This window comes from Rhea pennata, chromosome 27 (assembly GCF_028389875.1).
Source record: "Rhea pennata isolate bPtePen1 chromosome 27, bPtePen1.pri, whole genome shotgun sequence".
Classification (NCBI taxonomy): Eukaryota; Metazoa; Chordata; class Aves; order Rheiformes; family Rheidae; genus Rhea; species Rhea pennata.
The window spans coordinates 1,583,678-1,611,590 of record NC_084689.1 but is presented as its reverse complement, the minus strand read 5'-3'; the positions used below and the strand labels follow the sequence as shown (position 1 = coordinate 1,611,590).

The 27,913-nt window shown below is 50.5% G+C and overlaps 2 protein-coding genes across 4 annotated transcripts; both read right to left on the bottom strand.

Moving 5' to 3' along the window:
• Positions 1-2,285: 2,285 nt before the first annotated feature.
• On the bottom strand, positions 2,286-6,203 carry TM6SF2 (transmembrane 6 superfamily member 2). The gene is made up of 10 exons (XM_062596572.1): positions 6,112-6,203; positions 4,753-4,859; positions 4,515-4,612; positions 4,181-4,284; positions 3,872-3,954; positions 3,511-3,635; positions 3,324-3,425; positions 3,115-3,207; positions 2,886-3,005; positions 2,286-2,583 (listed from the first exon to the last, which is right to left on the bottom strand). Exons 1-10 carry the CDS (start codon positions 6,201-6,203, stop codon positions 2,374-2,376), a joined length of 1,134 nt encoding a protein of 377 aa, XP_062452556.1. The 3' UTR covers positions 2,286-2,373.
• A 2,194-nt stretch (positions 6,204-8,397) lies between these two features.
• On the bottom strand, positions 8,398-27,896 carry SUGP1 (SURP and G-patch domain containing 1). 3 transcript variants are annotated; one of them, XM_062596265.1, is made up of 14 exons: positions 27,836-27,896; positions 27,386-27,557; positions 26,654-26,757; positions 25,961-26,188; positions 24,457-24,580; positions 23,754-23,857; positions 21,936-22,059; positions 18,877-19,319; positions 13,943-14,049; positions 13,113-13,290; positions 12,718-12,824; positions 11,700-11,845; positions 10,096-10,225; positions 8,398-9,568 (listed from the first exon to the last, which is right to left on the bottom strand). In XM_062596265.1, exons 1-14 carry the CDS (start codon positions 27,858-27,860, stop codon positions 9,542-9,544), a joined length of 2,019 nt encoding a protein of 672 aa, XP_062452249.1. In that variant the 5' UTR covers positions 27,861-27,896; the 3' UTR covers positions 8,398-9,541. The 3 variants fall into 3 exon arrangements, with proteins under 3 accessions (XP_062452249.1, XP_062452252.1, XP_062452251.1); XM_062596268.1 differs by lacking the exon at positions 27,836-27,896 and having other exon boundaries at positions 26,654-26,755; positions 27,386-27,467; XM_062596267.1 differs by lacking the exons at positions 8,398-9,568; positions 10,096-10,225; positions 11,700-11,845 and adding an exon at positions 11,169-11,655.
• Between the last annotated feature and the right edge of the window lie 17 nt (positions 27,897-27,913).

Sequence of the window (27,913 nt, the reverse complement as noted above, 5' to 3'; positions counted from 1 at the left end):
CTGCGGGGAGGAGGCAGAGCCCGTCAGACGCGTGGGGCCGCGGGGACGCCCGCGCCGGCGGGAGCAGGGCCGGGCGACGCCGCCGGGCCGGGGGCCCCAGCGGCCCCAGCCCGTCCCCGTCCCCGCGGGGGCCCTGGGCGCCCCCCCGGCAGGCGGACGGCGCTGAGCTCCCGTTCACCCGCTCCGTTACAGCCGCGATGAGTTTTTCACGGCCCAAGCTCCAGGCCGGGGATGGTTCGTTATTTACGGCACCGCTGGCACATCTGTAAAGCGAACTGCCGGCGCTGGAGCTCTGTAGCCGCCTGGAGCCCTGCGGTGCCCACCCCAGCCCCCTGCACCCCCCCGGGGCTGTGTCCCCCCCCTTCCCCAGCGCTGCCAGCAGGGAAACACTTGCCAGAGCCCCCTGCCCACATGTGGGGACCCCTGGGGGGCTGTGAGCCCCAGCTGGGCACTGCGGGCAGGCATCCATCCTTGGAGCACCCCAGATCCAGGTCCGGACCCCCCCCCCGCAGGAAGGAGGTGCCTGAGTGTGGGGTGGGGGGGTTCAGTGAAGGGGAGCCCAGGGCAGTGCAGCACCAATGCCCAGCTGTGGGGCAGGGGAGCAGGGTGCCCCCCCATCGTGGTCCAGGAGCTCGGCTGTGGGGCAGGGGAGCAGGCTGCCCCCCCCCCAGGGTCCCGGGGCTTGGCTGTGGGGCAGGGAAGAGGGCTGCCCCCCAAGGACATCCTGCCACCTGGTTGCGGATGAGGGGAGAGGGCTGAGCCCTCCCCGGGGTCCTGGTGCCCGGTTATGGGGCAGGGGGAGTGAGCTGCACCCCCCAGGGGTCCCGGTGCCCTGTGGGGATGGAGGGAATGGGCTGCGCCCCCCCCCCCCCCCCCCCCGAGCTCGGCAGTGGGGCAGGGGGAGCGGACTGATCCCTGCCCGGGGTCCCGGCGCCCGGTTGGGGATGGGGGGACCGGCGGCCCCCCCGGGGGCCCGGGCGCGGCTGCGGCCGCCCCCCCCCCCCGCGGGGCCGGTGCGGCGGGGCCGGCCCGGCGCAGTGTTGCAGTGCGGGACACTGCGGCGGCCCCGGGGCTGCGGGACGCCGATGCCCGTGGGTGGGGGGGCAGCGCATGAGGGGGGGGGTTGAGGGGGTTGAGGGGGGCTGGGGGGGTCGGGAGCGGCCCCTGCCCGGGCCCGGCGCGCCCCCCGCGCACTCACCGTGTCTGCGGCGCTGGCGGCGCCCGCGCTGCGCGACGCGCCCCGGGCGCTGCCCGCAGGAGCTGCCGGCGCTGCCGCGGCGGCTCCGCGCAGGGGGCGGCCCCGGGGGGGCGGCCCGGCCCCGGCCCCGGCCCCGGCCCCGGCCCCGGTCGCGGCGCTGCGCACGGCCGCCGGCCCGCCAAGGTCACCGGCCCCGCTGCAGCGGCGCAGCTCGGCGGGACAAACCCCGAACACGCGCGCCGCCCCCCAAAAGTGTGCGGGGGGGGGGGGGAGCGGGAGGGGCGGACCGGCCCCTCTGCACGGCCAGGACACGTGCGTGCACCCGCCGAGCGCACGCCGCCGCGGAGCACGCACACGTACGCACACGCACACCCTCAGCACACACTTGCGCCCCTATGCATGCACTTGCACCCCTAAACATGCTCTTGCCCCCCCGTGCACACACCTGCACCCCCGTGCACACACCTGCACCCCCGTGCACACGCTTGCACCCCCGTGCACACATCTGCACCCCGGTGCACACACCTGCACCCCCCTCCCCGTGCACCAGGGACGCCCCAGCCGCAGCACCAAGGGTACGGCAAGGGCAGCGCGGCGGCGGTGGCGGGGAGAGGCAGGAGGGGCCGAGCCCTTGCCTGGCCCCCCCCGGGCAGCGGAGCCCGCCGCGGGGAGAGGAGCCGGCCCGTCCCCATGCCGGGCACCCGGTAGCAGCGCGGCACGGGCAGCGGGCCGGGCCCGGGCGCCCGACGCGGGGAGGGGACGTGGCGCTTTGGCCGCCGCGGCGGGAGCCAGCGCCCCGGCAGGAGTGGGGACGCGCGGGGTCACCAAGCCGTCCCTCGAGTCATTTATTCCGTAAACAGCAAACAGCGGTTCCCTGCTGAGGTCCTCCGGGGGGGGGGGGGGAGGGGGGGCGGCTCCAGCATCGGCATCCTCCCGCCGCAGCGCAGGGTCGGCATCCTCCGGGGCTCTGCAGCACGTGGGGTCCGGGCCGGACGCCCCCGCGGCACCCTGCTCCGGGCGCTGCGGGAGCCGGGGGGGCTGCCCCTCCTCCCCCCACCGCCCCAGCAGCGCCCGGGAGTGTTGGGAGACGCCGGGGGGGGGCGGTGGGCCCGGAGGCAGGGGCGCGCGGTGCCCCGGACGCCCCCCTGCAGCACCGCCCGGGCGGGCCGGGCCCCTCACTGCTGCTTTTTGGCCCCGTGCAGGCCGGCGGCGGGGGCGGCGGGCAGGAAGAACGCGGGGCGGCGGAGGCAGCGGTACGCCAGGAGCTGCGGGCCCAGCGCGTAGAGGACATTGGTGAGGAGGAAGCTCCACCAGACGTCCTCGGGGGTCTGGTAGGGGAAGGGGGTGCGGGCGTGCAGCGAGGAGCCCAGGTGGGAGAACTGCGCCTGCAGAGCACGGGGCAGCTCGTGACACGCGGGCCGGGGCGGCCCCGGCGGGCCCCCGAGCCTCCGCCGGCCTCGCTCGCGCGTCCCAAGGACCCCCCGGGGCCGCTCGCTCCCGTCTATTTCTGTCAAACTAATTCCCGGCTCCGTTAAGATCCACCGAGGGAGGGGGAAAAAAAAAAAAAGTAATTATCGGGCTCCGGCAGTTGCCATGGAAACCGCTCCACACGCAAGCGCGGGGCCGGGCGGGCAGCGGCGGGGCGGGCGGGTGGGCGCCCAGCCCCGGGCTCCCCGCCAGCCCCTACCTGGGCGACGGCGCCCGCGAACACCAGGCTCCAGTCGGGCAGCCAGGCGCAGGCGGGTCGCACCAGCCCGTAGATGCAGAGGCAGAAGAAGGGGAGGACGTAGAACAAGCAGAGCAGCATCTGGGGGCGCGGGGAGAGGGGTCACGCCGGTGCCCCCCGGCCCCCCGACGCGGCGGGGAGGGGAGACGGGGCGCTGCGGGCGCCAGCGCCGCGCGCCCGCCGTGCTCACCTGCACCTTGGGGTAGGCGACGGGGTCGCGCAGGTAGGGCTCGCGCTGGTAGACGTACTCGAAGCACGCGTCGGCGGGGCAGTCCAGAGCCACCTGGGGACGCCGCGCGTGAGGACGGGGGCGGCACGGGTGCGTCCCCCTCCCCTCCGGCGCCCGCCCCGCGCCCCCGGAGCATCCCGGCGGCGCCTCCGGGGAACGCCGGCGCTCACCAGGCCCCTGAAGAAGGTGAACGCCGCGGCTAGGATCAAGAACAGGACCAGACCCAGGTCCTGGGGCCGCCGGTGCAGACCCTTGCGCTGCTCCTCGGCGATCTGGGAGACGGAAAAGGCCCCGCTGGCGGCCGCCCGCGCCGCGGCTCGGCGCCGGCCCCGCGCGCCCGCCCCGAGCCGCGCTCACCTTATCAGCAGCGAGGCACGGCAGGGCCCTGGGCTGCTGGAAGAGCCTCGCCCCGGCCCAGGCGGGCAGCAGCACGTAGGGCACGTTGAGCAGGAAGGCCGGCCCCACGTCGGAGCTGTACTTCCCTGGGGCAGAGCGGCGCGGCGTCGGGCACGGCGCGGCACGGCCACCGGCGCCTTGCCCCAAAAGCCGGCGCGTTGCCAGCGCGGCGTCCGCGCCCCGAGCGGACACGTGCTCGGCCTCGTGCCTTCCTCCGCCCGCGGCTCCGGGCCGGCCGGGGGGCTCGGGCAGAGCGGGGCGACAGCGGGGCCGGCGGCCCCCTCCAGGGGCGGCTGGCGGCGGGTCCCTCGCGCCCCCGTACCGGTCAGGTTCCCGAGCAGGAAGACGACGATGCTCATCATCAGAGAGCCCAGCCAGAAGAGACCCAGGCTCCTGTAGCTCTTCCTGCGGAGAGGGTGGAGGTCGGACATGCGCCGGGCCCGGAGCTCCCCTCCCCTCCCGGCCGCCCCCTCGGGAGCCCTCCGGCCCGCCCGGCTCCAAACGGCGGCTCCACGGAGGCGCTGCGGCCCCGGAGGCGCCGGGCCGGGGGGTCAGCGCCCGCGGCTCGGCGACGTCCCCCGCGAGCGGGCTCTCGCGGGAGCCGGAGCGCCCCGCTCCTCGCCGCCCTCACCTTCGGCTCATGGCCGCGATCATGGCGAGGTAGAGACCGTAGTGGACGATGCCGTCCCAGTAGCAGATCATGATGCCGTGGGCCGTGCGCAGGTACGGCTCGCCCTGCCCGCCAGAGAGGCACCAAATCCCGGAGCCGCCGCGGCGGGGGGGGGGGGGGGGGGCAGCGCCCCGCGCCAGGCCGGGGAGCGAGGGCCGGAGCCGCTGGACCCCGCGGGAGCCACGACCGCTCCGGTGCCCCCCCCTTCCCCCGGGGCACGAGCTGCTCCAGGGATTTCAGGAGCAGAAGCTGCATCCGCGCTCGCACCCCGCGGTCGCGGTCGCGGGGGCAGTACCTCCCTGACGAAGAGCTCCGCGAAGCCCGAGATGTAGCCGTCCTCCTCCAGCGAGATGATCAGGTCGACGGCGGAGGCGAAGGAGAGCGTCACGAACACTGCGGGCCGAGAGCGCCCGGGGCGGCTCAGCCCCGAGCTGCGCCCGGCGTCCCCAGGCCGGGGCGGGGGGGGGACGGACGCCGGAGCTCCGCTCCCGGGGCCAACGGGACACGGAGCCCCCGGGGGGGGGGACACTCACCGCAGAAAAGGGGGTCCTGGAAGTGGCCCCATCCGCTCACGAAGGTGACGACGAAAAAGAGACCCGCGAGCACCAGCACCCCCGTCAGCACCAGCGCCGCCGGGCTCCTGCAGGAGAGGCAGGATAGGTCCACCCGCCCCCCACCCCCTCGGCGAGGGGGCAAAGCCCCCCACGGCCGCGCGTGCCCCGTTTCGCAGGGTTCGGTGCCAACGCGCTACCCTCGGCCCTGCTGGGCCCAGCTCCCCGGTGCCGGGCCGAGCCGGGGCCCGCCGGGAAGGAGCGGGGAGACGCCGCGGGCGAGACGCCGAGGTGCCGGTCGCGGGCGCTGCAAGCCGGCCCTGCGTCTGCAGCGCGGTTTTGGTTGGAATCGCTACGGTTTTCATCGCCCTCCTGAGGAGCAGAGCTGCCAGCCCCACTCGAGTGCAGATGCGCTGCCCTGAGAGACCGTGTAAACGGATTATCAAACGAGTCTGTAACGAGGAGACGGATACTGCAAATTTGTCCTAAGAGCGTGAATAAGCTGTGGGGAGATCTATCCCGAGCTGGCGTCCGCTCCGCCGAGCTGCCCCAGCTGCGAGAGCTGCAGGGCTGGTCTGGCTGGTGCTTCTGCTTCCCAGCCCACAGGCTGAAAGCACTACGGCGTTTGCACTCGAGTCTTCAACCTCGTTACCAAAAAAAACCCTGAAAGTCAGGGCTAACGCTGTAAAAACACTGCTGCTAACGGCTCGCCCCGGAGCAGTGCCGATCACGGCCCGGGAAGCCCCCGCGCACCACGGGCAGACGCTCCCTGCCCGTCCCGCCCCAGGCTTCAGGCGGCCGCCGAACCCGCCGGGGTCGCGTTGGCCCCGCGCGCCGGCACCGAGTGCGGCCGAGGCCGGTCCTCACCCCCGGCACCGAGCGCTCGAAGCGCAAAGAGCCGCAGTGAAAAAAGGAAAATGGATCACGTCTGAACCACCGCCGCCGCCGGGCATCGCTCCGGGACGGGCAGCCGGGCTGCGGCTCAGCCCCCGGCGCGGGGGGCTGCACAGGATGCTCCTAAACCGGGGAGGTACCGAGCGCCTCGGTCCCTGGGAAATCCGGGCTCTCAGCGGTACCCTCCGGCGCCGCGGCGTGCCCCGAGCCCGAGCAGCGCCGGTAACAGGGTTCAAGAGGTGCGAACGCAGCCGCGAAGCCTGGCCGCGGGGTCCCGGCCCTCCCGCAGGCCCCCCAAAACGTCGCGCGAGCCCGGACCCCCGCGCGCCCGCCGTGCCCGGCCGGAGCCCGTGCCTCGGAGCCGGGTCGGACCGCTCGCGGCATCCCCCCACCCCCACCCCGCGGGAAACCAGGCCGGACCCCGTGCCGTGCCGTGCCCGCACTCACTCTGCCAGGGCGGCCACGCCGTTCACGCTGAAGGCCAGGGGCAAGGCGAGCAGGGAGGGGGCGAGCGCGCCCGGCACGCCGGGGAGCCGCATGTCCGGAGCCGCCGGGGTCCGGAGCCGCCGCCGCCGCCCGCGGACTTCGGCCCCGCGCCCGAGCAAACAGGCAGCGCCGTAAAGCGCCGGAGCCGCCCTGCCGCCGGCGCCGCGGAGGCTGCAGCCGGGGGGCTCGCGGGTCCCCGGGCGGCGGCGCGGGGCCGGCTGAGCCCCCGCGGCGGCGCCGGCGAGGCGCCCACGTCTCCGCTGCGCGGGCCGAGCGGCTGCCGCGGGGAAGAAGGCAGCGCTCCAGCGGGAGCGCCCCTTGCTCGGGGACTGGGGTGGGCTTTTCCCCTCCAACTCGCTCTGGAAACTGCAAGTACTTAGAAGAGCCGAGAGGGCATCCCTCTTCCGCTCTGCGAGAGGGAGGGAGAAGGGCAGAAGCTGATCAAAGGCGACACTTCATCCGTGCCTTTAGTGATGAATTGCACGGAGCAGAAAGCAGGAGTTTCAGGGTCTCCGAGTCCGGCGGAGAAGCCAGCGCTACCCTGACCTCCTCCGCTTAACCTCTCCCCTCCTGGGGGGAGCCCTGGCGCAGCGGTACGCCGCGGGCCCGCGCGCGAAGCTTCTGCAGCGACGCGGCTGCGCGCAGCAGACCCGAGCCGCCGCCGCTCAACCTTGCACCTTGCGCGCAAAGCCGCCGCCGCGAACGAGCCGCTGTGCCCCTCTTTTGCCCTGTTGCTTCAGAGTCCGCGCGCAGGATCGGCAGCCCCGCACTTTGCCCGGGGCTCGTTCACCCTTCCTTCGCGCCGCAGCTCGCGCGGGGCAGACGGCTCTGCGAAACGCAGCACGAAACCCGTGCGAGCAAAGGGGCGAACCCGGGTAACGCGGGCCCGTCTGAGGCAGTAACTTTCAAACCTTCTGAGACATCCAACCCTCTAAAATCGTCACTTCAGAACCTCCCCGTGGCCGCTTTTGCTCCGTTAGCGAGCACCCCGGCGCAGGTACTCTCCACCTGCACAGCACGTGCAGCAACGGGGTTTCATTTCAGGCTGCAGCACTGCCCAACCAAAGCGGAGGCAGGTGGGCGAGCCCTGCAGAAACGTCCTTTACCCTTACGCTCGAATAAGAAACATTTCCTGCTCTTTCAGCAGCCACTCAAAACAAACAAATCCCAACCTGTTTACCTCTGCCCAGCGAGGCGGCCCCAGCGCTCCCCCCCCGGGCCGTATCGCTGCGGCCGCGGTCAGCAAGGGCGCTCGTGCTCCGCCGCCCTCGCGCTCGCGCAGACCGGGCGGCTGGCAAGCCGCTCTCACGGCGGGCGCCAGGAACCTGGAATTTACTCTTCGATCCAAAACAGTCCAAATTCGGTGACCTTCTGGGCATGCCGCAGCAGCCAGCTGTTTGATAGGGTTTCTGAAGACTAAATCCCTGCTTTGTGGATGATGAAGGAAAGAAAAAGGACTGTTGTAGGTGGCCTGCTGAGTTTCCGCAGAGCTGACCTCCAGTTCCCTCTGTCAGCGGCAGCGTAGATGGAATATTGCATTATTTACACTGCCTTCGTAAGGAAAACGGAGCACAGAAAAGCACATATTGGTGAGCATGGTCTCCACAGGTTATCAAAATGAAAGGGGCTCAGGAACATCCAGGCCCCTGTGTTGAAACAAAGGAATAAAAAATTTTTGCCAACATATTAACCAAGTACACGGCAACCGCTGCATTAGATTTATCTTTAAAGAGTCAATCAGTAATAAGAGAAAACCTGTCCGGTAGCACTTACCCTGCCTTCTAGGTCATGCTGTGACCAGGTCACCGCCTGTGCTAACAGGATGCATTGCTACATGTGTGTGGAGTAAAAAGCGATTCGGAAAACGCCTCTCGCTCGTACGCCTCTACCTTCACAAAACCCAAGCGGTGGGACACGAACAGCTCAGCTTTAGTCCTGGAGCCCTCCCGTCTCCAGCAACAACCTGCAAGGCAAACTGGAACTAAGAACAGAGCAGCACTACCCCCCACAGGCAGAAACCCAAATGGACTGGTTTCCTAACTTACCAGAAAGCACCGTAAGTGACCATACTGAAGTCCTGCCAGTTTTCTTATCTTTATTTCCCAACGCTTTATGATCATCTCCTAGGCTCTGACTAGCCATAGGAAGTGCAATACGCCCGGGCAGTGCATGGGCTGCACTGGCATACCTTACATTCTGCAAGGTGCTTACACATTATGATTTTCTTAAAATGACCCCCTGCTGAAGTTACCGTTTTGAATATTTTTATTGAACAACCTAGAGTAAATGGTTTGGCTTTCAGAAAAGTTCACAAAAGAGAAACACATGCCACGTAGCAAGATCTTGGTATGTGGACTGAGGAAAAACAAATGTTTAGAAAACACACAAACTTTCCTCCAAGATATTGGGAAGGAAAGAGAACTAGAGCAGTCTCTTGGCCTATGAAATGCTATGGCAAGATCACTTTTCCCAATGATTCAGTGATTAAAAAAAAAATTAACGAACAAATGAATTTTATTTTATTTACAGACTCAATGAAGAAAACTTATATTTGCAGAGGTGTTTTAATATGACAACATAGTCCAAATTGCCTTTGATAAACTGCGTTCGAAGGCTTGGTTCTTTATCACCCACATCCACGGAAAGCGTTAGCAACTCTCGTTTTTCTAGGAAGCTGTGGGTGAACTTAGTGTTCAAGAAAGCAAGAGGCTGTTGCCTCTGAAGTTGAATGAGCTTCCCCTGGGTACCTCAGTCCTTGCAGCCACGCTCCAATCCACACCTTGACTTCCACAGGGCAGAGGTATAACAACTAGGCACTGGTTTTGCAATGTCAGCTGGAGGTCAGACTCGAGACTTCTGACTTCACGACACCATCAGAACCCAGTTCTTCAAGGAATAAAGACGAAACAATAGCCCCAGAAGTCAGGTTGAAGACAGTCTCATTATATTTGCAATAAAAAACAAAGACGGGGCAGCAGAAGCTGCCTATCTGAACAGATGGATCTGTCATTACGCAAAAAAAAAAAAAAAAAAAAAAAAAGCATTCCTTGATAAGTAACATGGCACTGAGCTATAACGAAAACAGAGTCCCTGAACTATTCCTATTGGTATCTTTGGTGCTACCCTTCCACTCAGCAGGACACCGAATAAAAATCTCCATTGTCACCTGCTCCTTTTTCTTTTCTGAATACCATCCAGGCTGTGTTACAACACAGTTGTCATGACACTCAAGTGTGCTGTGAGTGGGCTGGCAGGCCTTTCTTCTGGGTGAAGGATGGTACTGTGAATTCAGTAAGTTTTACAATATTAGTAAATAAGAGAATGATAATGCAATTTCATAACATTTCACAGTAAAATTACAACTGGAAAATATGCTGTCCCAAAAATGCTATCAGTAGTAAGGTCGCCGTGGATTGTTCTGTGGGGGAAAAACAAGAAAAAAGTTAATCAAAATTGCTATCTTCACAGAACAACGAGCATTTCAGCTTAATAACTGACAGCACCACTGAAACGCGACATTTCTGACAGTGAAATCTGAGATTTCCTATCAAAAATTATAAATGTAGCTTCCCAGGCCTGTTGGCATGCTGAACATAACACTGGCTATTGCAAACCTTTTGCAATTAGGAAAATGATTATTCAAAAAAAAAAAAAAAAAAGCTAGGATTCAAGGATAACCTATCAGCTTCCTTTGCAGGTAGTGTTTTTACTTGGTAAGTACCACATCAAACTTAAAGCATAAGCTTTACTAAAAAAGCATAGCAAGGAAAAGTGAGTACCCAAGGATGTTTTGGTAATGAAGATTTGATTCAATATGAAAACAATATTAAAGAGAAACTTTCAGAGCATTTGCTTTCTTGGCTAAGCACCAGAAACACTCCCATTCCTAGTAAGGATATGCACAGAAGCATCAGTGAATTTAGTCTGGTTTAGGGACCACCATACCAATGGATTTGGTCGGAACCGGTAGGCCAGCATCATTCTTTTACGGAATGCCTCATACTCATCATCCTCCTTGGTTAGCTCGGCTGGACGATCAATGCCAAAACCAGCTCCGTCCACAGCAGTAGTTCCCCTGTTTGAAAAGGGGGAACAAAGCCTCCTCAGTAAACAAGAGTGACAGATCAACTTCCTGTTCACCAGAAATACCTGCTGCCTCCTGCATCCAGAGCTCAGAGAACAAGAACCGGGGAGCACTGGACATCACCATCACATGGACCGCATTGCATCAGGAGAGACAGCTGATAGTGAGCGACTTATTGCAGTTGCCACGTTTCTACCTTGCCCTTCCAAAACAATGACACTCGCTATTGTTAGATAGAAGTAATAGTGTCAACATATATTTGCTTAACCTTCTAGCTCCGGTACAGGAATACAGCCTATGCTTTGAATGCCTCCCTGCTGAACCATGTTCTGACTGTTGGATTAACCTTTGGCAACCAAAGGCACTGATTTGTATCTCGCTGATTGGAGACAGACAGAATGTAAAACGAAGTGCCTCCTCCCATGCCTTCACTCCAGAATAGTCCAGAAGTGGAAACACTTGTTTTCTGTGTGCATTAGACACCTTAGAACATCAGAGATGTTTGAACCCTAGCAAATCACAACCCTTGCTCAATCCTGTAATGGGCAAGAACTGCCTTCCTTCTACTGTTTGCAAGCTTCACTTTTTTGATCACAGCAATCTTTTATCACAGGTCTTATTTGAGCAAATAAGCATATTAGCAGAGAAATCTTCACAAGAAAGCAGAAAAGTGCTTTATAGAAATAGCCTGTATTGTGCAGTAAACAAACAATTGCTTTACATAAAAGGATCTAATGCTAAAAACAATTCAGAGTTACTTCCTATCACCAATACTTGGTTTTGAAGTTCAGCATATGCTACCAACAGATGATCCATCTAAAAAAATGCTAATCTATTTTTGGATGGAACTCACATACATAAAATTTTATTATATACAAAATGTGATCAAATCAGAAAACTTCTGTATAACAGACTGATGTCAGAAGAGTTGCATGATCACAGTCAGAGCTCTTAAATATGGGGTAAAATATCTTTCAAACAAGTCTTGCAATATCATATACCAGTAAATGCCTTTCCATACACAGTACACCAGGAACTAATGAGCAGGCATTAAGAGCACTCCAGCTGCAAAAGGTCTGTTCTTCAATATTTAAATAAATCTGTCACTTTAAAGGCACAACTTAATGCTCACATTATCTGTGTCAGACAAGTATCACCTCCGTCTTACAGATGGTGAAAGTGAGGCACAGAAGGCACCTCTCAGAAGAATATACTATACAAATTGAAAGTAGAACCAAAATACTCTTGGCTCAGATCATACCTGCCTGAAGTAAAGTAACAAACCTGATTCTTTTGGGGAGTAGGGGGAGGGAACAAATAAATGATTTTTCTCCTTTGCTGTAAAGATTGTATATTCTGTTCAAGTGATGAATTGCAGTCACATTCATTGCAGTTCTTTCCAAGGAGCATCAATTATTGGCCTAAGAGAAAAGGAACAGATCAATAGTGGAAGAACTCTGCTTACTTGCTGACTGGATTTTTAATCCCCTGTCCATCCGAGCCAAGTCCCTCGCCTTCCTTCCAGCCCATCTTCATCAGCATTTGATAACCTATATTTTCCACGGTCAGTTTGAACTCTTTATATTCAGAATAATCTGGCTCACGGCCTTCCTGCACAGAGACAAAAGGCAGTGTTGATTAATTTGCATATGTATATATACATGTATCTCTGTGGATCAGAGAAGGGGGAGGAAGAAAAAAAAAATCAACTTAAGCTGCTGGAAGTGGCTGGATGGTCTGGCAAAGAGTTAATAACTAGCATGACTTCTTGGGATTCCATTTCTGCTCCACCACAGAGAAGAAAACAGGTAAGTGATAAAGCACTGCACAGCCAAACAAGCTTTATAACATAATCTGCAAGCAGCAGCAAATGCTACCATGAGATTAAGCTGAGAAATATTCAGCTCTGAATTTAAAGTTGCTCAAGCTTCAGATACAGTTCTTATTTAAACCAAGATCTCCAGGGAACCTCAGACCCCATGCTGGTAACAAGAAAACATTATCAGGGATGCCAGCATCAAGAAATTCTACAGTTTATGAAGAGTTGGCAGGTATGAAGAGCTTTGTATAAGCTTTTTGTAGGCTTTATATTTTACTGCAACTGTCTGGACAAAAATTCAAATTTTCCTTGCTTGGCAGCAACAACCACTTATCCTAAACCACAACAGCAAACACATGGCAGGCAGTTTGAGAGGTTTGTCTATAATTTCAACCAACCCTCCTCTCCCCCCCAAATCCTGTCCCAATAGTCTGTTCTCTAATTTGCTACAGCTCTTTCTCTGCAAAGAGCAGAAAACTAACTCTTTACTTCCTACAGAGGAGGTAACAGAGCTACCACCATCAGGACATCCAGAAGCAGCTCAAAGCTCCAAGGTAAACAACTACTGTGGAAGGGGCTGAATATGCTTGAGGTCTTTTCCTCATGGCTACTGAGCAAGTCTGAAGCACTGCCACTGTGTTCTAAGAAATCTCCACTATTTCACCTTCAATGCCTTGAAAGTCTCCATGAATTTCTCCAGCTCATCAGGCGGAAGAAAGTCTCCGATGAAATGTTTCCCTCTGCCCATCTGGGTCAGCTGCTCAGCCCACTCTGCCCAAGACATGGAGGAGAGAAAACAGCAATACTGCAATGTTCTTCAACTTGAGATTTCAGAGGGCTTTGTGAGGTATAAAGCCTCACAGGAATGGGTGGGTATTAGAAAGAAAAAAAAAGAAAGAAAAAAAAAGGAAAAAAAAAAACACAGAGGGAAACGAGGCATAGAACAATGAAAAGGTGACTGTGACTCCACCGTGACAACACGATCTCAGATGCCTCCTTCTGGAGGCCTCTGTGCAACAGCAGAGTAAGTGAGAGTTTGTGTGGCAGGTCTCCACACACCTCGTGTCTTGTCCATCTCCATGCGTCGAAGCTGATGCTCCCATGTCCCCAGTTCACTGTCTACCTCTTCATCGCTGTCATAGCCATGCTGGTGCTGCTGAATTGCCTTTTCCCACATCATCTGCATCTCCTGCATGGCTCGCTTGTGTTTCATGATCATATCATACATCTGCTGCATCTAAGGGAAGAGAAGCAACGGCCCACTCAGACAGCCAGTTTATAGGCAGCAGGGTCTGCCACAGAGGCCTGTAGAATTCTCCAGTACAGCCCACACCTTCCTTAACCTGTACTCTGTATTGCAGGTACGACAACACAAATCCCCACAGGCAGTGCTGTTGCTTGGTCTGATCAGCTCTCCTCTCAGATTAAACAGGAGTATTATGCACCAGTTCCTCCAAGAGGCATCTTGAGATTGACACTGAGGACAGCTGCCAACTGATCATTCTCACATACTTTAAAACTGCCCGTGTCCCAGCAAAAGCCAATTCTGCTCTTTCTACCAAAGCTTGCATATAGCCACCCACTTTCTCCCTGCTTCTAAAGCAGCACATAAACAGCTGCAGATGTGACACAACACACCTTATAGACTTTAGGATTTAGTATGGTAGGACAGCAATTGGCTGGCTTAATTCATATCCCCCGAAGTCCTGTAAGATATTTCTGCTGACTGCAGCATCACATGATTGTTAGGCATTCAGCACAAATCCTAGAGATTTATTTGTTGGGCCACAGGGAAAATTTCTTTGCTATCTCCTCTATTTTTCCATATAACTCAGCCATGCTGCACTGCTAGTATACATACGAACTTGGAAATCAGTTCAGGACATTACCTCCTGCTGCTCCTTCAGCTGCTTCTTCTGGGCTTCTGAGAGCTCCGTCACACCCACTAAACCAACTGGTTTCCCTTTTTCATAACCAAGACCCTTGAGGTCCTGAACTGAAATAAGCACATGTTAAAAATTTTTCAAAGATCTGAGACACCTGCTGACATCAGAGATTGACACTTTAGTTATGGTTATATCTCAAGATCCCCTCAAAGTTTCACATTCATTTCATAGGTCCAGCATTAAGACAGTTAACTGAAAAAACAGCGATCTGGTAGAATTTAGGGAATCACAGGAACAGGAAAGCCACCAGGGCTCACTGCTCCTGCCAGTTAGCTCAGAGCATTCCCTTATTCTGGTTCAAGGTTCTGCTTACATGCTGTTAGTGGATTCACAACTTATGCCTCACATCCTATGAGGTCAGGCTGCATGACAATCTGCTATACCCATCCATGCTTTAAAAACCATTTCTCCTTTCATCTTATTCTCCTCACGAGGCCTCCTTATGGACCCTAGTCATTGCAAAGACTGATACTTAATTATTCAGAATCAAGTCAGAACCTTATCTGAGCCTGTCAGCATATTGTCCAATCTGTGCACGTAAGCGTATGCTGATTACTATATAAACAGCAACTTCATTCAAAATGAAAAGCAAATGACCATATTAAAATAAAGACATGAGCATTATGCTTCTTTGAAAGTTATCATTCCCCAAGGAGATTTTAGTTTCTGGTCTACAGACTCAAGAACAACATTGCCAGGGATGTTGAGTCCTCCTTTCAAAGTGGGAGAATTTTAAGTCTCAGCTTGAGAATCCTATTGATGTATCTGTCTTTTCCTGCGGAGGCTGATTTGGAAGCTCCTGCTTTGGAGTGATGTTGCTGCTGTATCAGATAAGGCTTGAAATTAAGATTACCTGGGTAGGGAACCTGCTGGTTTGAAGTGATGGCATTTTGCATTCAGGGGTCAAGTTAAAAAAACAAAACAAACCCTCCCCCCCACACTCATTTTTAACTGATACACCATGAAAAAGAATAATAGGAACATTGCTGAAGCTGCAAAAAAGAGATTTATAATGAAGAACGCCTTGCAAATCTGTATCTGTTAGATATCTATCTAGCAGAATGACAGTTCCCCTCTAAAGCACCTCATAGTTAGCATCCCAACAATTAAATATTTAAGGGATTAGAAGAAGACACAAAACCGCACTTGAAATTGTATTGCATTTTTCAATACAAAGAAAAGGATTTCTTTCTAATGACTGCAAAAGCCTCAGTTTGAATTTAAGTCCAGGCTACAGCTAAATGATGCTTCATTAATTATTCATTATCTATTAATTATGAAGCCCAGTAATAACAGGATCATTGTTCATGACACCAAACGTCTATGCAGCGTGCTAATTAGGCCTCAGGGGTTGTCTTCTCCCTTAGTCTTATTCTCCCTCAGGGCAATTGATCTGAGCACTCATATCTCCCCTCCTTTCCAACATGCTTTTGGTCAAGCATGTTATGATTGCAGAGCGGCTTCCTTAAACTCTAGCCTCCTAAGGAGAACATAAAACGGTGCATCATCCCTCCCTCACACAGCTAAAGCCTCAGCACATTCACACCAGCACCAGGAGTCAGCTCTGCAGGAAGAGTTATGTAAAACACTGCAAGAGGTTTTCTGAGAGAAGGGAAGCAATAAGCAGCATAACACCAGGCCTGGTGCTAGGAAATGCACTTCAGCTCCCAAGAAATAACAGCAAATAGAAAAATAAATCTATCCATTATTGATAAAAAGCCTGATTCCTGTCTCACAAAGAGCAATGAGATTTGGAGATAGCATTAATAAACATGCTAGAGGTATTTCACGTAAAACTTGCAGCAAATAATCTCGTCCCAAAAGTTATGTGAGATGAGGGCACTTGAGCACTAGCCCTAGCTACAGATTCATCTCCTTTCTCCGGGCATGGGAAAGCTTTCTTTGAATGCACTGAGGAAGACTCTTTGCCCTTCACAGAGGTCAGCAGCTCTTTGGCTTAGTTCTGAATTGCATAAACACGCAGGCTAAGAGCCAGGCATGGTTCAAGAGGCCCCACTAACTGGTGGCTTGCCAGCATATATAACAACCTTAAAGGAGAGAGGTAAGGCTGTGGCATCATTTTTTACATTTCAGAAAATATAAGCCACTGCTCCTTCTTGCGCTGAAACTACATTTGGCTTGTCTGACTCGTATGGTACCTGCAGACATTATAATTAGAAAATGTTGAAACAATCACTGCAGAAATTTAGCTCTAGTGGGTGTTTTGTAGTCTTGGCCAAACATACAAAAGTACATCCAGGAAAAGCTGACAGAAAGAGCAAAGCTCCACCTCAAGTCACATCTAAAGTTAGAAAAGTCTATTCACAAGTAACACTAGTCAATGTATTTACATAAAAATGGATAATAAGATTTAAATTCATTACAGTAAGGTAGTACCAGGAAAACACTATGCAAAAGATAAGGATTTGCTTCTCAGTCTCATGTTCAGTAGGCCTAGGAAAAAGAGCTGTTGTTTTGCGATATATATTTTTTTCTTGAATGACATCAGCTTTGCTTACAGGGTTAATGGTGCAGTCTATCTGCAGCATTGGCAGAAGAATATTTGAAGGTTTATCCCTTACCCACATGCCTAAAGAAGAGCTTCTTACAACAGGACTGAATGTCCCTTAAGGACAACAGGAGAAATTACAGTACAGAAAAGTCTGATTTTTTGCTTTATAGTCTGAAAACCATATTCAATCAAAACAAATCAGACCCAACTCAAGTATTAAGTCTCAAAATATTTTAATGATATCCCTTAATTTTCCATTAGTCCATGAAATTCACTATCATAATATCCCTGTTCTATTTAACTTTTCAGACAACATCAATAAATTTAAGAGTCTTGTTTATGTCCTAAAGGGCTACTCTTTCTCCTCTGTATGATACTGATTTATTACTATGAGTAGACAGGAGAAGAATGAGAACAGTCCTCCACTAAATCCCCAAAATTTGCTAAGAATATAGGGCTAAGACACAGACATTTAGGAACCAAAGCACAATGTGCAACTCTAACCTTCCACAGGACCAGTGGTGTAATTTAGCATTCTGTTCACCTGTCAGGTTGAAGATGTTAGTTCTAAAAAGGGATTAATTGATCTGAACCAATGAAATAAACCTTCTCCCTGCAGAGTATTAACAGCGCATTAATGGTTGATTTGTTATGCCTGGCAAATTGTTTGCTGTCCTTTTCTTCTACTTGACACAAAGCCCTGTAGAAAGTGAGCACGAGCACAGCTAGCATGTCCCTGTCTAATTAAGGGGAGGCTAAAAGGAAGCACCAGGGGAGATTTTCAGCAGGAAGCATGCTGGAATGAGCACATGGATAGCCTTGCAACCCCCCACTGCAGCAGGAGGCATTAAGATGAAATTCTATACTTGTTTTGATAGTGCCTGCCCTGCTTCAGCATCTAAGCTTCATCTCTGTCTGCAAAGAGGGAAGAAAAAAGAAAAACCCTCTAGATATACAAAATGAGGGAAGACCTTTGCATCTGATTTCTGGCTTACTAGGAGCAGCAGTTCAGGGTCAAACAGATGGGGCATCCAGGTTGGCATACTGTCTTGTACATACAAGCGAGATGTATGGACAAGACTTCTATATATAAAGGGTATGATCAGTAAATAGAGCTTCAAAACTACACAGAAACTTCTCCTCACCTACATTTGAAGTGCTGCATGAGGAGACAGTCCTTCCTTCCTTTCTGACCTCTGCAGCAATCAGATGCCAGAGCATATACAGACAACCATACATCTTATCCAAGCTTAACAAAGCTATCAATGTTTGAGCAATTATCTCCTCTAAAATCCAAGCAGAGCCAAAGACCCACTGACTTGGAGCAAAATATTCTACAGGCTGACCATATGTTGAGAATTATCTGTGAGCTCATCCTGCAGCTCAGAAAATTATACCCTGTTTTATATTACTCATCCCACTTCTGTTCTGCTACTGCTTTTTGAAAGAAGTCTTTACTGAGACAGGTATTTATTACTTCTCCAGTGACTCTAGCCTCATATCATGAATTCTCTCAGCGTGCCAACACCAACTAGCTTCTCTTGTGACTTTTCTTTCTCTCTTTCACATCCTTTCCCTATACCACACTAATTGGGCAAAGGATTCAAATATGCCCTGTTAAATGCCTGTACTCACCTGTTGTCACTGGATGACTCAGTTTTTGTATGCATCTGTCTACCTAATTACCTATATGCACATGCACTGATAGGCCACAAGAGTTTAACCTCCACTGGAAATACCTAGAATGGAAGAATTATCTTCCTATACTCAAACTGAGCCGCATCCCCTGGGTGAACTTGGCAGATGAAGTCATAGGGGCATCAGCCTCAACACTGGATGAGCATTATGAACCCTGACCATAATCAAATGAATTGAAATGGGTGAAAATTTGAACGGGAAGTTACACTTGTGTCCCCCCAGCACCTAGGGAACCACTACTCCTATTTAGCCTTCTGATCAGTAAAAATAAAATGGAAACACTGCCCAGGGATTTTAATCTACCAAGGGGAATGAGCACAGTCAGCCTTTGATATTTATTTTCTGACAGTCCCTTCCTGAAGTGAAATAGCTCTAAATAGCATACAGTCTGAGGCTCTAATGAGCTATAGCCCAGCAGGGTTTTAGAGATAGCTGAAGAACGACAAGATCCAGTCCCTGGTGTCAGCAAGATAAAGTGGTTTATCTGGGTTTCCACACAGGGAGAGTTAGCTGCTAGACTGGGCTTAAAGATAGGGGGCTGGTGACCGAGGAGATTACAAGAAGAGATAGACTTACTGGGTTTCTGGTTTACACAGCCAGCTGGGCCAAGGCAAAACTCATTCCCAAAGAAAAAATAGCTATCAACATACTATACAAACCCACTAACCTGAAAGTGGGGAAGGAGAAGAATCCAACTGCTGCTGAACAAGCTGTGGGAGAGGCAATTCAACCTTGTCCTCCTCTGGCCCCCACCTGCTCTTCCGCTTCTTTTTAGTAGTGCCTGTGGCAGTAGCTGTTGCAGTAGCAGCAGCTGTAGCTGTTGTCGCTTCTGCTGCTGCTGCTGTTGTTGTTGTTGTATCAGTAGTTGTAGCTGTTTGATTAAATGGAGTCAAAGAGGATGATGGTGACTGTGAGGGCAAGGGTGAGGGCAAGGACGGGGGCAAGGACGATAAGCATGACGGTGATGGTGACGCCTCTGGAATGGTCTTCCTTTTCAGACTGGATTCTAGATGCAAGGGGGCGCACACAGAGCTGGTTTTGGCCTTACGGAACTCCTCCAGTTTCTGCCGGTAATACTTGTAGCCTTTGCTGTTTGGCTCATATAAAAACCTAATGAAAAAAAAAAAGGTTTGTATGTAAGCCAAGTCATATCCAAGGGTTGACCTATACCACAAATTGTTCAGGGCTTTACTATAATTTGTGCTTGCAAAAATCAGCCTTCCCACACACTTTCTTACTCTCCAGCACCATCCTGTGTATATGCCTGTGCAATGCAGGACTGTGTGTGCTTGTGCTAGGTAGACTGCAAGCACTTGGGATTAGGAAGCATATTTCCCATTCATAAGTGAACCACAAGTATTTATGGTGCCAAATAAACACACAGTACTAAAAAAGATCACGATACATCCGTAGAAACGCAGTCCTCCCACAGAATACACATGCCTTCCAGAACATGTTTGGAAAGACTGCAAGGGTTCTATAACACATCAGGTTCCAGTTCACAGAAGTAAAACAAAAACAACCCCCCTATTCAGGTCTTACCAATGGAAATGCCAAACTACTGCCTGAAGAAACTGCTCCCATCCTCTACTCAACCCAGATGATGAGACACTAGCAGCCTGTTTAATTTTGCCATGATTCCTCCTGCTGCTTCATACACAAAAAACATTGCTTCAGTTGCTATCCCTTCCAGAAATAAGGATCTCTGACCTTTTGGTTGAAATAAAACTCCTCAGTCTCTGTGGGAAGAACATGAGTGGTCCCCAGTCTAGCAGCTACATAAAATACACTCATGTTTGTTACAAATGTGTTATTCGGGGGGGGGGGGGGGACTTCCTCCTATCCCAATTTAGATATTTTAAGCAGAAACTTCCCCTCTTCATAACTCCTCTACAATCTTCCCTTTTTAGAAGAAAAGTTTAATACTTGATACAATCTCTTATGTGAGAGCAGACATTCTCCCAAGGAGAACAGAAAAGGTCTGTTGCCCATTACATCTACTGCTGTTATGATCCCACACAACACACAGGAAAACACAAACTTCTCTGATGTATTTTAAAATTCACTAAATGTTGTCTTGTGCCCCTCAATTTGATTAACAGTACTAGCGAATTGCTTCAAGACTGAACACAGGGCAAAACTGGGCATTCCCTACGGGAAGTCTGATGAAATCCAAACACAGGAGATGGTGTTTAACTTGACTGCGCTCACATGGGACCAGGTGGGGCTTTAAGGAAATAATTTTTAAAGGAAAATAATGAAGCAGCTCAGATATTAGACAGATGTGCTAATAATATTCACAACACATGGGCACTGCCCCAGAGGGTCAGAAGGCTGCCAATAAAAATGCCAACATTTCAGCAACAAAATAAAGCTTGTGAGTCTCACTTCACTCCCAGAGAACACACCAAATTGTTTGTAAGGGCAGAAAAATGAAACATGCATGAGACCAAAGGGAGACATTAAACAGCTATCAGTGAACACTCAAAGAGAACAATTCATATCTGATAGGCTGAGAAAGATTTTTCCAAAGGAGGACCTAGCGGTAAAGGAGTGCTACCTGCAGGTTAGTGAAGATGCTGTGTAAAGAACAATCCAGGGAATTAATCAGACAGCGGCAGTGAGAATGACTGGTGGCTGGGGACCCACAGAAAAGAAAAAGGGAAAAAAAAAAAAAAAAAAAAAGAACAGCTGCAGGAACAGTATAAAGGTTAGAATTATACTAGTACATTGCAATAGAAAGGAGGGGAGAAGGAAAAAAATGTAAATTAATTTTAGGGAAAGCTGTCTTTGCAGAATAAGTATCAGACAGCCTGTTTTAAAAACCACCACCATTTCACAATGCTTTGGGCCTGACTAGCCAAAAGGAGCATCTTATAGTAAAGAACAAACAGAATGGTAGCTCTACTGCTTTGCAAAAGCAGTTGTTCTGTGGAGTGAACAATATTCCTGTAACAAATCAGGATCTGCTATGAATAATGAACAATATATTTGGATGCTAAATAGATGCACATAAGAACGCCCCTGAACCTGTTCTGAGCTCATATAGACTTTCAGGCAGGACTTGTGCTTAAGACAGCAAAAACAAATAGACAAAAACAGATTAAAAGAAGAAAAGGTAATGCATAGGTAACAAATTGATCAGCTCATCGCAGGACAGGCCTCCAGTTTCACAATTTCTAGTACAAGTTTAAGTAAGCATGTATTCATTCTTTGTAAATAAACAGGAAAGCCTGTAGCAGGATGATGAAGAAAGGGTAACAATATCAGGAAGAACCCTTTATGTGATAAGCAGCATAAAAATGTAGAAGAGGGGGACATCAAGACAGGCAGATGAAATTTCAAAGAAACTGGGAGAGTTGCACAAGCAAAGAATATAATCCAAAAGAACCCAGCTACAAACACTCAGAGCAGATGCTTGCAAGTTAGTTCAAGCAGGGTTAACTACAGATTTCTTTGTTCTCTTCCTAGCTTTGACACTGATTCTCTTTGTGGTTCTGGACAAATTGCTTTCTCTCCTTGTGCCTTGGTTCAAATTGTGAAGCTTAATTAATGTTTGTAGCTATTTTAGAAACAGCTTGGAAATGCAAGAGTATCAGTACTACAATTGCACTGTCACAACTTCAGATTTACAAGTTTGTCTATTATTTTCTTTAAAAAGCCCAGCCAAGCTCTCCGTCCCTCCTTCCTTCCCTCAATACACTCTGCTGCAGGTTTATTCCTTACCTGAAAGCGTGGTTCTCTCGGTTGTTCTGCAAGGCAATAGCTTCCACCTCAGGACCCCCATCTGCTATGAACCTGGCCAGTTTCTCAGCAAAGTTCTTTGTCTCTTCATCCTCTGGGGGTGAAACTTTAAGCAGGCTGTCAGTACTGGGCCCAACTCACACAAGCAACTGTCAAAGCCTATCTGTTCTAAGAACCCCAAGAGCAGAATAAGGGCAAAAGGTCGAGTTTATTTTTTAGAAACATTACACAAAAACATTCAAAGAGTTTATAATCTAAGACACCATATTGCATAAAGTGGTACAGCAACTTTGTAACCAGAGAAGAACCCATTCACACATCAAATTTCCTCTATGCAAGGAGGCAGATGAGAACAGATTAGCCAACAAACCAGCTTTTGTCTTCAAGGACGGACATTTGTTTCTACTGCAGAGGAAGTCTGTTTCTTCCTCTTGTGTCGGGCCATTTTCCATATCATTACACCTCAGTACTCTGAATCATCTCTAGTTTAAAGTATTTGCTACTTAAGTTAACAGAGGCAAAATGCAAGGTCCTAGAAAAAGTGGAAAACTAATAACGCATAGTAATCCCACTTGTACCTGCTGTCACACTATGCATCTCCTCACCATTTTAAGGGAGGGTTGTAGGATAGAAGAGACTTTCCATGGAATAGTCCCAATCCTCACCAGGAAGAGGTGGTTATTGCAGCCTTAGTCCAAAGGCACAGAGACGGCTCAGATCATTAATATTTCAAGCATAGTTGATGTTTTTAAGGAGCCAGGCAAATACCTTATTTAGCCAAGACAGCCTTATATGACATTTGCTACCTGCACGGTACCAGTGCCAGTACTCCAGTGTCCTGGCACAGGACCAGGAGGCAGAAGACATGATTATAAGCCATGGACAAGTCATAACCTTTCCTTGCTTCAATATTCCACACCTGTAAAGTATGGATAATCCTGCTTAGCTTCCAAGCTGTTGTTACAGTTAGTTGATACTGGTAACAAGCTCTTTCAGCCTACAGCCTATTAAATCATGATTTGTTTGAGCTGTTAAATCATCAGCATGACAGCTAAATTGCATTAATGCTCCTTTTCATAGAAAAGGAATCTGACACAGAGCGGCTAAAACATTTGCCAGGGCCACACAACAGGCCTATAGCAGAGGCTGGACTAGAAGTGACTGGGTCGCATATCACACCTCACTCACTAAACCCCCTGTGTTCTAATGCAGTTAATCAGGTTCTGCATCCACAATTCCTATTTGTTGGCAAATCATCCACTTTTGCTGTTTCTCCACCTGAAACCACAGCCCCCTATTTGCAAGGATTTATGTCCCAAACAGAAGATAAAAGCTTCAGATAAAGCAACAGCAGCAGAAACAGGGTTGTTCAATGAAGAAATTGTTTTCATTGATAACGAATCAAATAAGAACATCTGCAAAAAAGCGCTTTTACTCAATGTATTTTCAGGACTGAAACATATTTTTCCGGAACACAGACAACGGAAAATCATTCTCCTTTTAGTTCACTTTGTTAAGGACTTTGGAGAGTACCAGAGAAACCTCTTTCATGACCCTGTATATAGAGTACGACATAGTATGCTGCAGGTGTGGAAAGTAATCATTTTGGCACAAGGGTTTGATGTCACTCCTTCCATTTGTGACTTTTTGAAGTTTTATTTACAGGTAGTAGACTGACAGCCAAATATCTACCTCAACTGTTTCTGAAACAGACCTAGCAGGCAGTTACAGAGAAAGTGAAGAAGGCACAGGCAGCTTCCCTAATTCATAGACTATTCTCCACATTCCAGTCTTAATTACCTTTCTCAGAAGAGGAGGCCTGAGAACTTTGATTCTCTTTTCTTATCTCTGCCACTTTCTTTCTGTAGTAAAGGAATTCTCTGCTGTTCTTATCATGTAAAAACCTAAGGATGAGGGTTGGGGGAATGAAGGAAAAGGACAGGAAATATGCATCAGCAGCAGCTACACATAAACATTGATACTCTGAGATGTAAATAGCTCAAAAGACTAAATAAGATAAATTACTCAGAATGCACTTAAAATTTGAATTATAAATATCTTTAGCATATATAAATGCACTTAGCTGTAATCTGTCTCATATCTAAACGTTTCATGCCCTTTGACTGAGGAGAAAAAGTGTATCAGTCTCTCCTTTTCATATAAGAGAGAATCGCATGTCCACAGCCGTACAGCGTATCAATGGCAGAGGAGACAGAATGGCCTGGAGATCCAGTTCAGTATCCTCAAATGCTAGATGATGCTAGATACACGGCCAGATCTCCAAGTTCTATTCCTAATCCTGATCCATATCCTCGGCAACATCAGTGTCACTTTCTGTCTCAGTTTCCCCAACTTTAAGATAATTATTCACACCAGATCTCAAATTCACTGAAGGATAATTAAACCAAAACCATCCTAAGATCTGCACGTACAAAGCTGATATTTTCCTCCAACAAAGAGACAGTGTGCTGCTTTGAAAGACAAGAATTATTACTACACTTACGAAAAAGCTGGGTTATCCTTGTAATCTTCCATAGCGACTTTCTCTAATTCTGGTCCCCCTTCAGCCACGAACCTAGCCAGCTTTTCCACCACTTGTCGGGTCTCCGCATCCTCTGGGGGTAAAACTTTAAGCAGGCTGTCAGTACTGGGGTTCAACTCACACACCAAACAGGCAACAGGTACATTACTTCTAAGAACCATAGAGGCAGACAAAAGTAGAACGGGGATGGGAAGAAAGAGGATGAAATGGGGGATCCAGTCTTACACAGCTGTACAAAATTACAATTCCTCAGTTACCATCAGTCTCTGCACTCCCCTTCTAGAAACTAAATGTTCTGACTAGATTTTTCCCCACATGGAAAAGCCTAAGATTTGGATCACCAAAGCTTAGAGTACAACTTCAATTTGCCACACAATTTGCTTCTGACAATTCTACTCCACACAAAACACATGAAGAGGAGGGAACAGGAATTTGGATTTTTTTTAAAAAAAAAAAATAACCACATTACTCGTGAAATATTAGATTCCAGGTCCTAAGACATCGTTCTGTATCTAGACACCAGAGACAGCTGGTGTAGCTGGAGCACACGGCTCTTCCTCCTGCCACCTGCCCTACCTCAACCCTCACTTTGAGCTCTCTTCTCATCTCTGGGATTTGCTCCATCTCCGAGAAACTGCACTTTGTTTTTTTGTGCCAAGAAAGGAACCCACTAACACTGATCATGATTGCAGATCTGATGTAGGACACCTTCAATAGGAACGAAACAGACAGTTGTCTAGACAACAATGTTTTGGACAAGGTGCTGAACAAAAAGCACACAGGAGCAGAGATGTCCATACTGACCTAGAATAAATTTGAACCATGGACCTGTAAATTAAGGATCCACAGTCTCTTTGTTCTCTGCAGCCAAAGGCTATATTGCAGTGCATTTCACATTTACGTTCAGGCTTGCTAAGATTATGCTTTTATAAATTCCCATTAGAAATAGTTAGACATCTTTTTCTTAAGCAAATAATGAAAAGAACTACGACACAAGGTTTAGTAAGACTTAATAAGCAACTCCAATCTAATTTTATAATTGATACCTTGTATCTGATTAAGGCAAACAAGAAAAATTTAGATCTTCAAGTAAATATGCCTTCTAGCTTCCTAGTCTATCATATTCAGGGAAACATGGTTAGTTAAATGTTGCAATATTTTTCGTTGCTTTTCTATCTCTTTTAAAGCAGTCAGAACCTCTAAGGTGAGATTTTTACAATAAAACTTTGGAAATAGGAGGAGTCCACTAGCATTAATGGTGTAATTTATACTTCATGATGCAAAAGCCTGCACACAGGGAATGTGCTAGGAATATCAGTTCAGGCATAAGATCCCCTCCTTCCCCTTCCCCCGCAAAAATTCAATTGCTAATAGTAAAGCACTGAGGGAGCCCTGTTCCCACACCCAACCCCTATACCAGGGTAAGTAAGCCTGTACAAACAGTATAGAACAAGATGTCATTTACCTTTAATTTCCAACCACTGCTCATAATCTTCCTCCTCATCTTCATCTGGTGACTGAAACACACTGAGGCGGTTAACGACCGGGGTCTGTTTGGAATGGGAGTAGTTCTTGACTTGGTGCAGCATGCTGCTCAGGACCTGACCAGGGCGCCTCCCAAAAAGCATAGGTTTCTTCCCAACATTTGATGTAGAAGTGTTTGCCGAGTTATTAGCAGAACTTGGGGGAGGTTCTTAGAAAAGAATGAGGGGAAAGTAATTCCTGCACATCCTTACTGTTTTAATCTCAGAAGGTTACAAATAACAACAAGCAGAAATACAGCTGCAATAGGCAGTTATTTGAAGAGCAATTTAAAGACACTGTCCAGTAAACACCACATAACTAAGTGAAATTTTGTTATAATTAAATTAAATTTAAGATGATATTCCCAAGGTGAAATTCAGGCTAGAAAACAGATACCTGTTTTTATAGCACCTATTGATAAAAGTGCAAGCCTCCCTACCACATACCATCTTGAGGAAAGATTTCAATCCAAATTTAAATAGGATCATCACTGTTTCAGAATTTACTCATATTGGCAACAGCTCATAGCTAAGTTTCTAATGTGAACATACAGGGAGGCAGCTCATACAAGGCCAGTATCATCAAGAGAAGGCAGCCTCCGATCACTCCGATCACAACTCAGAAGTTGACCTACCAGTACTTGACTTTTCCTTCTGCAGCTTGAGAAACTGCTGGAGGAAACTGCCATCATTAACAAACTTGTTGGAAACAGAGGCTTCATTTTCAGTACCTTCATCTCTAAACAGAAAAAAAAAAAAGCAGGCAATGGTATTCAACACCTTCCCCAGTCCCCTCAGATGCACTTATTTTGGACAGCAAAACAAGATAAACGCCAGTGATTACTAATCTCTCTCACTTAATATATCTAGCTTTTGAAAGCACGAGAATCATTCAATTTGCTGCTTACTACATTTACCCATGCTCTCCATCCGGCTTGTTTGCTACCAGACTGAAACAGGATTTCTACTCGCACTGTGATGCTACTATGCTTCTGAGAATTCTAGGTAAGCATTTAACCAGAGAACTGTGCTAACCCTTAGGAGCTTCTACAGTGACATGATTCTAAGAGAGATAACAAATAGGAAGAAGAGGAAAAACATAGTAGTACTGTGCTAAAAATATGATACTTATTAGCACACTGCTGTTATGACTAGGATCTGAGAAACTGCAAGCCTGGGTAGATCAATTAAACTAGAAGTATTCCAGTTTTGCCAAATCCAAAATGTAATTATTCAATTATCAACTTCAGCCTCCTCAGTGTTTGCCTCCAAGTACAAGACCTCTGTAATACTTGCACATCTAATTTCATTTGGGAAGTTTTCTGCCACTTTAGCTCAAACCTAAAAGCACCGTTATTCGCACATACTCTCCAAACAGAGGTAGCTGTTGTATGCTCAGATAGTTCTGCCTTGCTTGCTGCTCCAGCCTAGCCTCAATCTCTCTCTTTTTCTGCGCTATCAGCTCTTCTTGATGAAGGATGTTCACGTTCGTCTTTGCCGATTTAGGCTGCGCGACCCCAAACCACCTGCTGGTCTTCCCTAGGGGGAAAAAAAAAAGTGGGAACAAAATCAGCGCCAGAGGCCACCACCCCGAGCGGACACAGCACTCGCAGGGGGCCGTCGCCACGTCCCGGGGGCGACCCTGTTCCCCACCCCCGGGCCGGGCGGGCCGGGCCCCCGCTGGCACCCACACGGCGGGCGGGCGCGGCGCACCGCCTCCCCCTCCGCAGGCGGGAGCCGCTGAGCACCAGGCCAGGCCGGACACGGCAAGGCAGGGGCCGAGGGGGAAGGGGAAGGAGAGCCTAGGACGGCCATACCCGGAGCATCCCTAGGGTTCTCCATTTTGGAGCTCCCGTTCCCACAGTGCACCGCGGCTCCGCGGGCGGGCGGGAAGG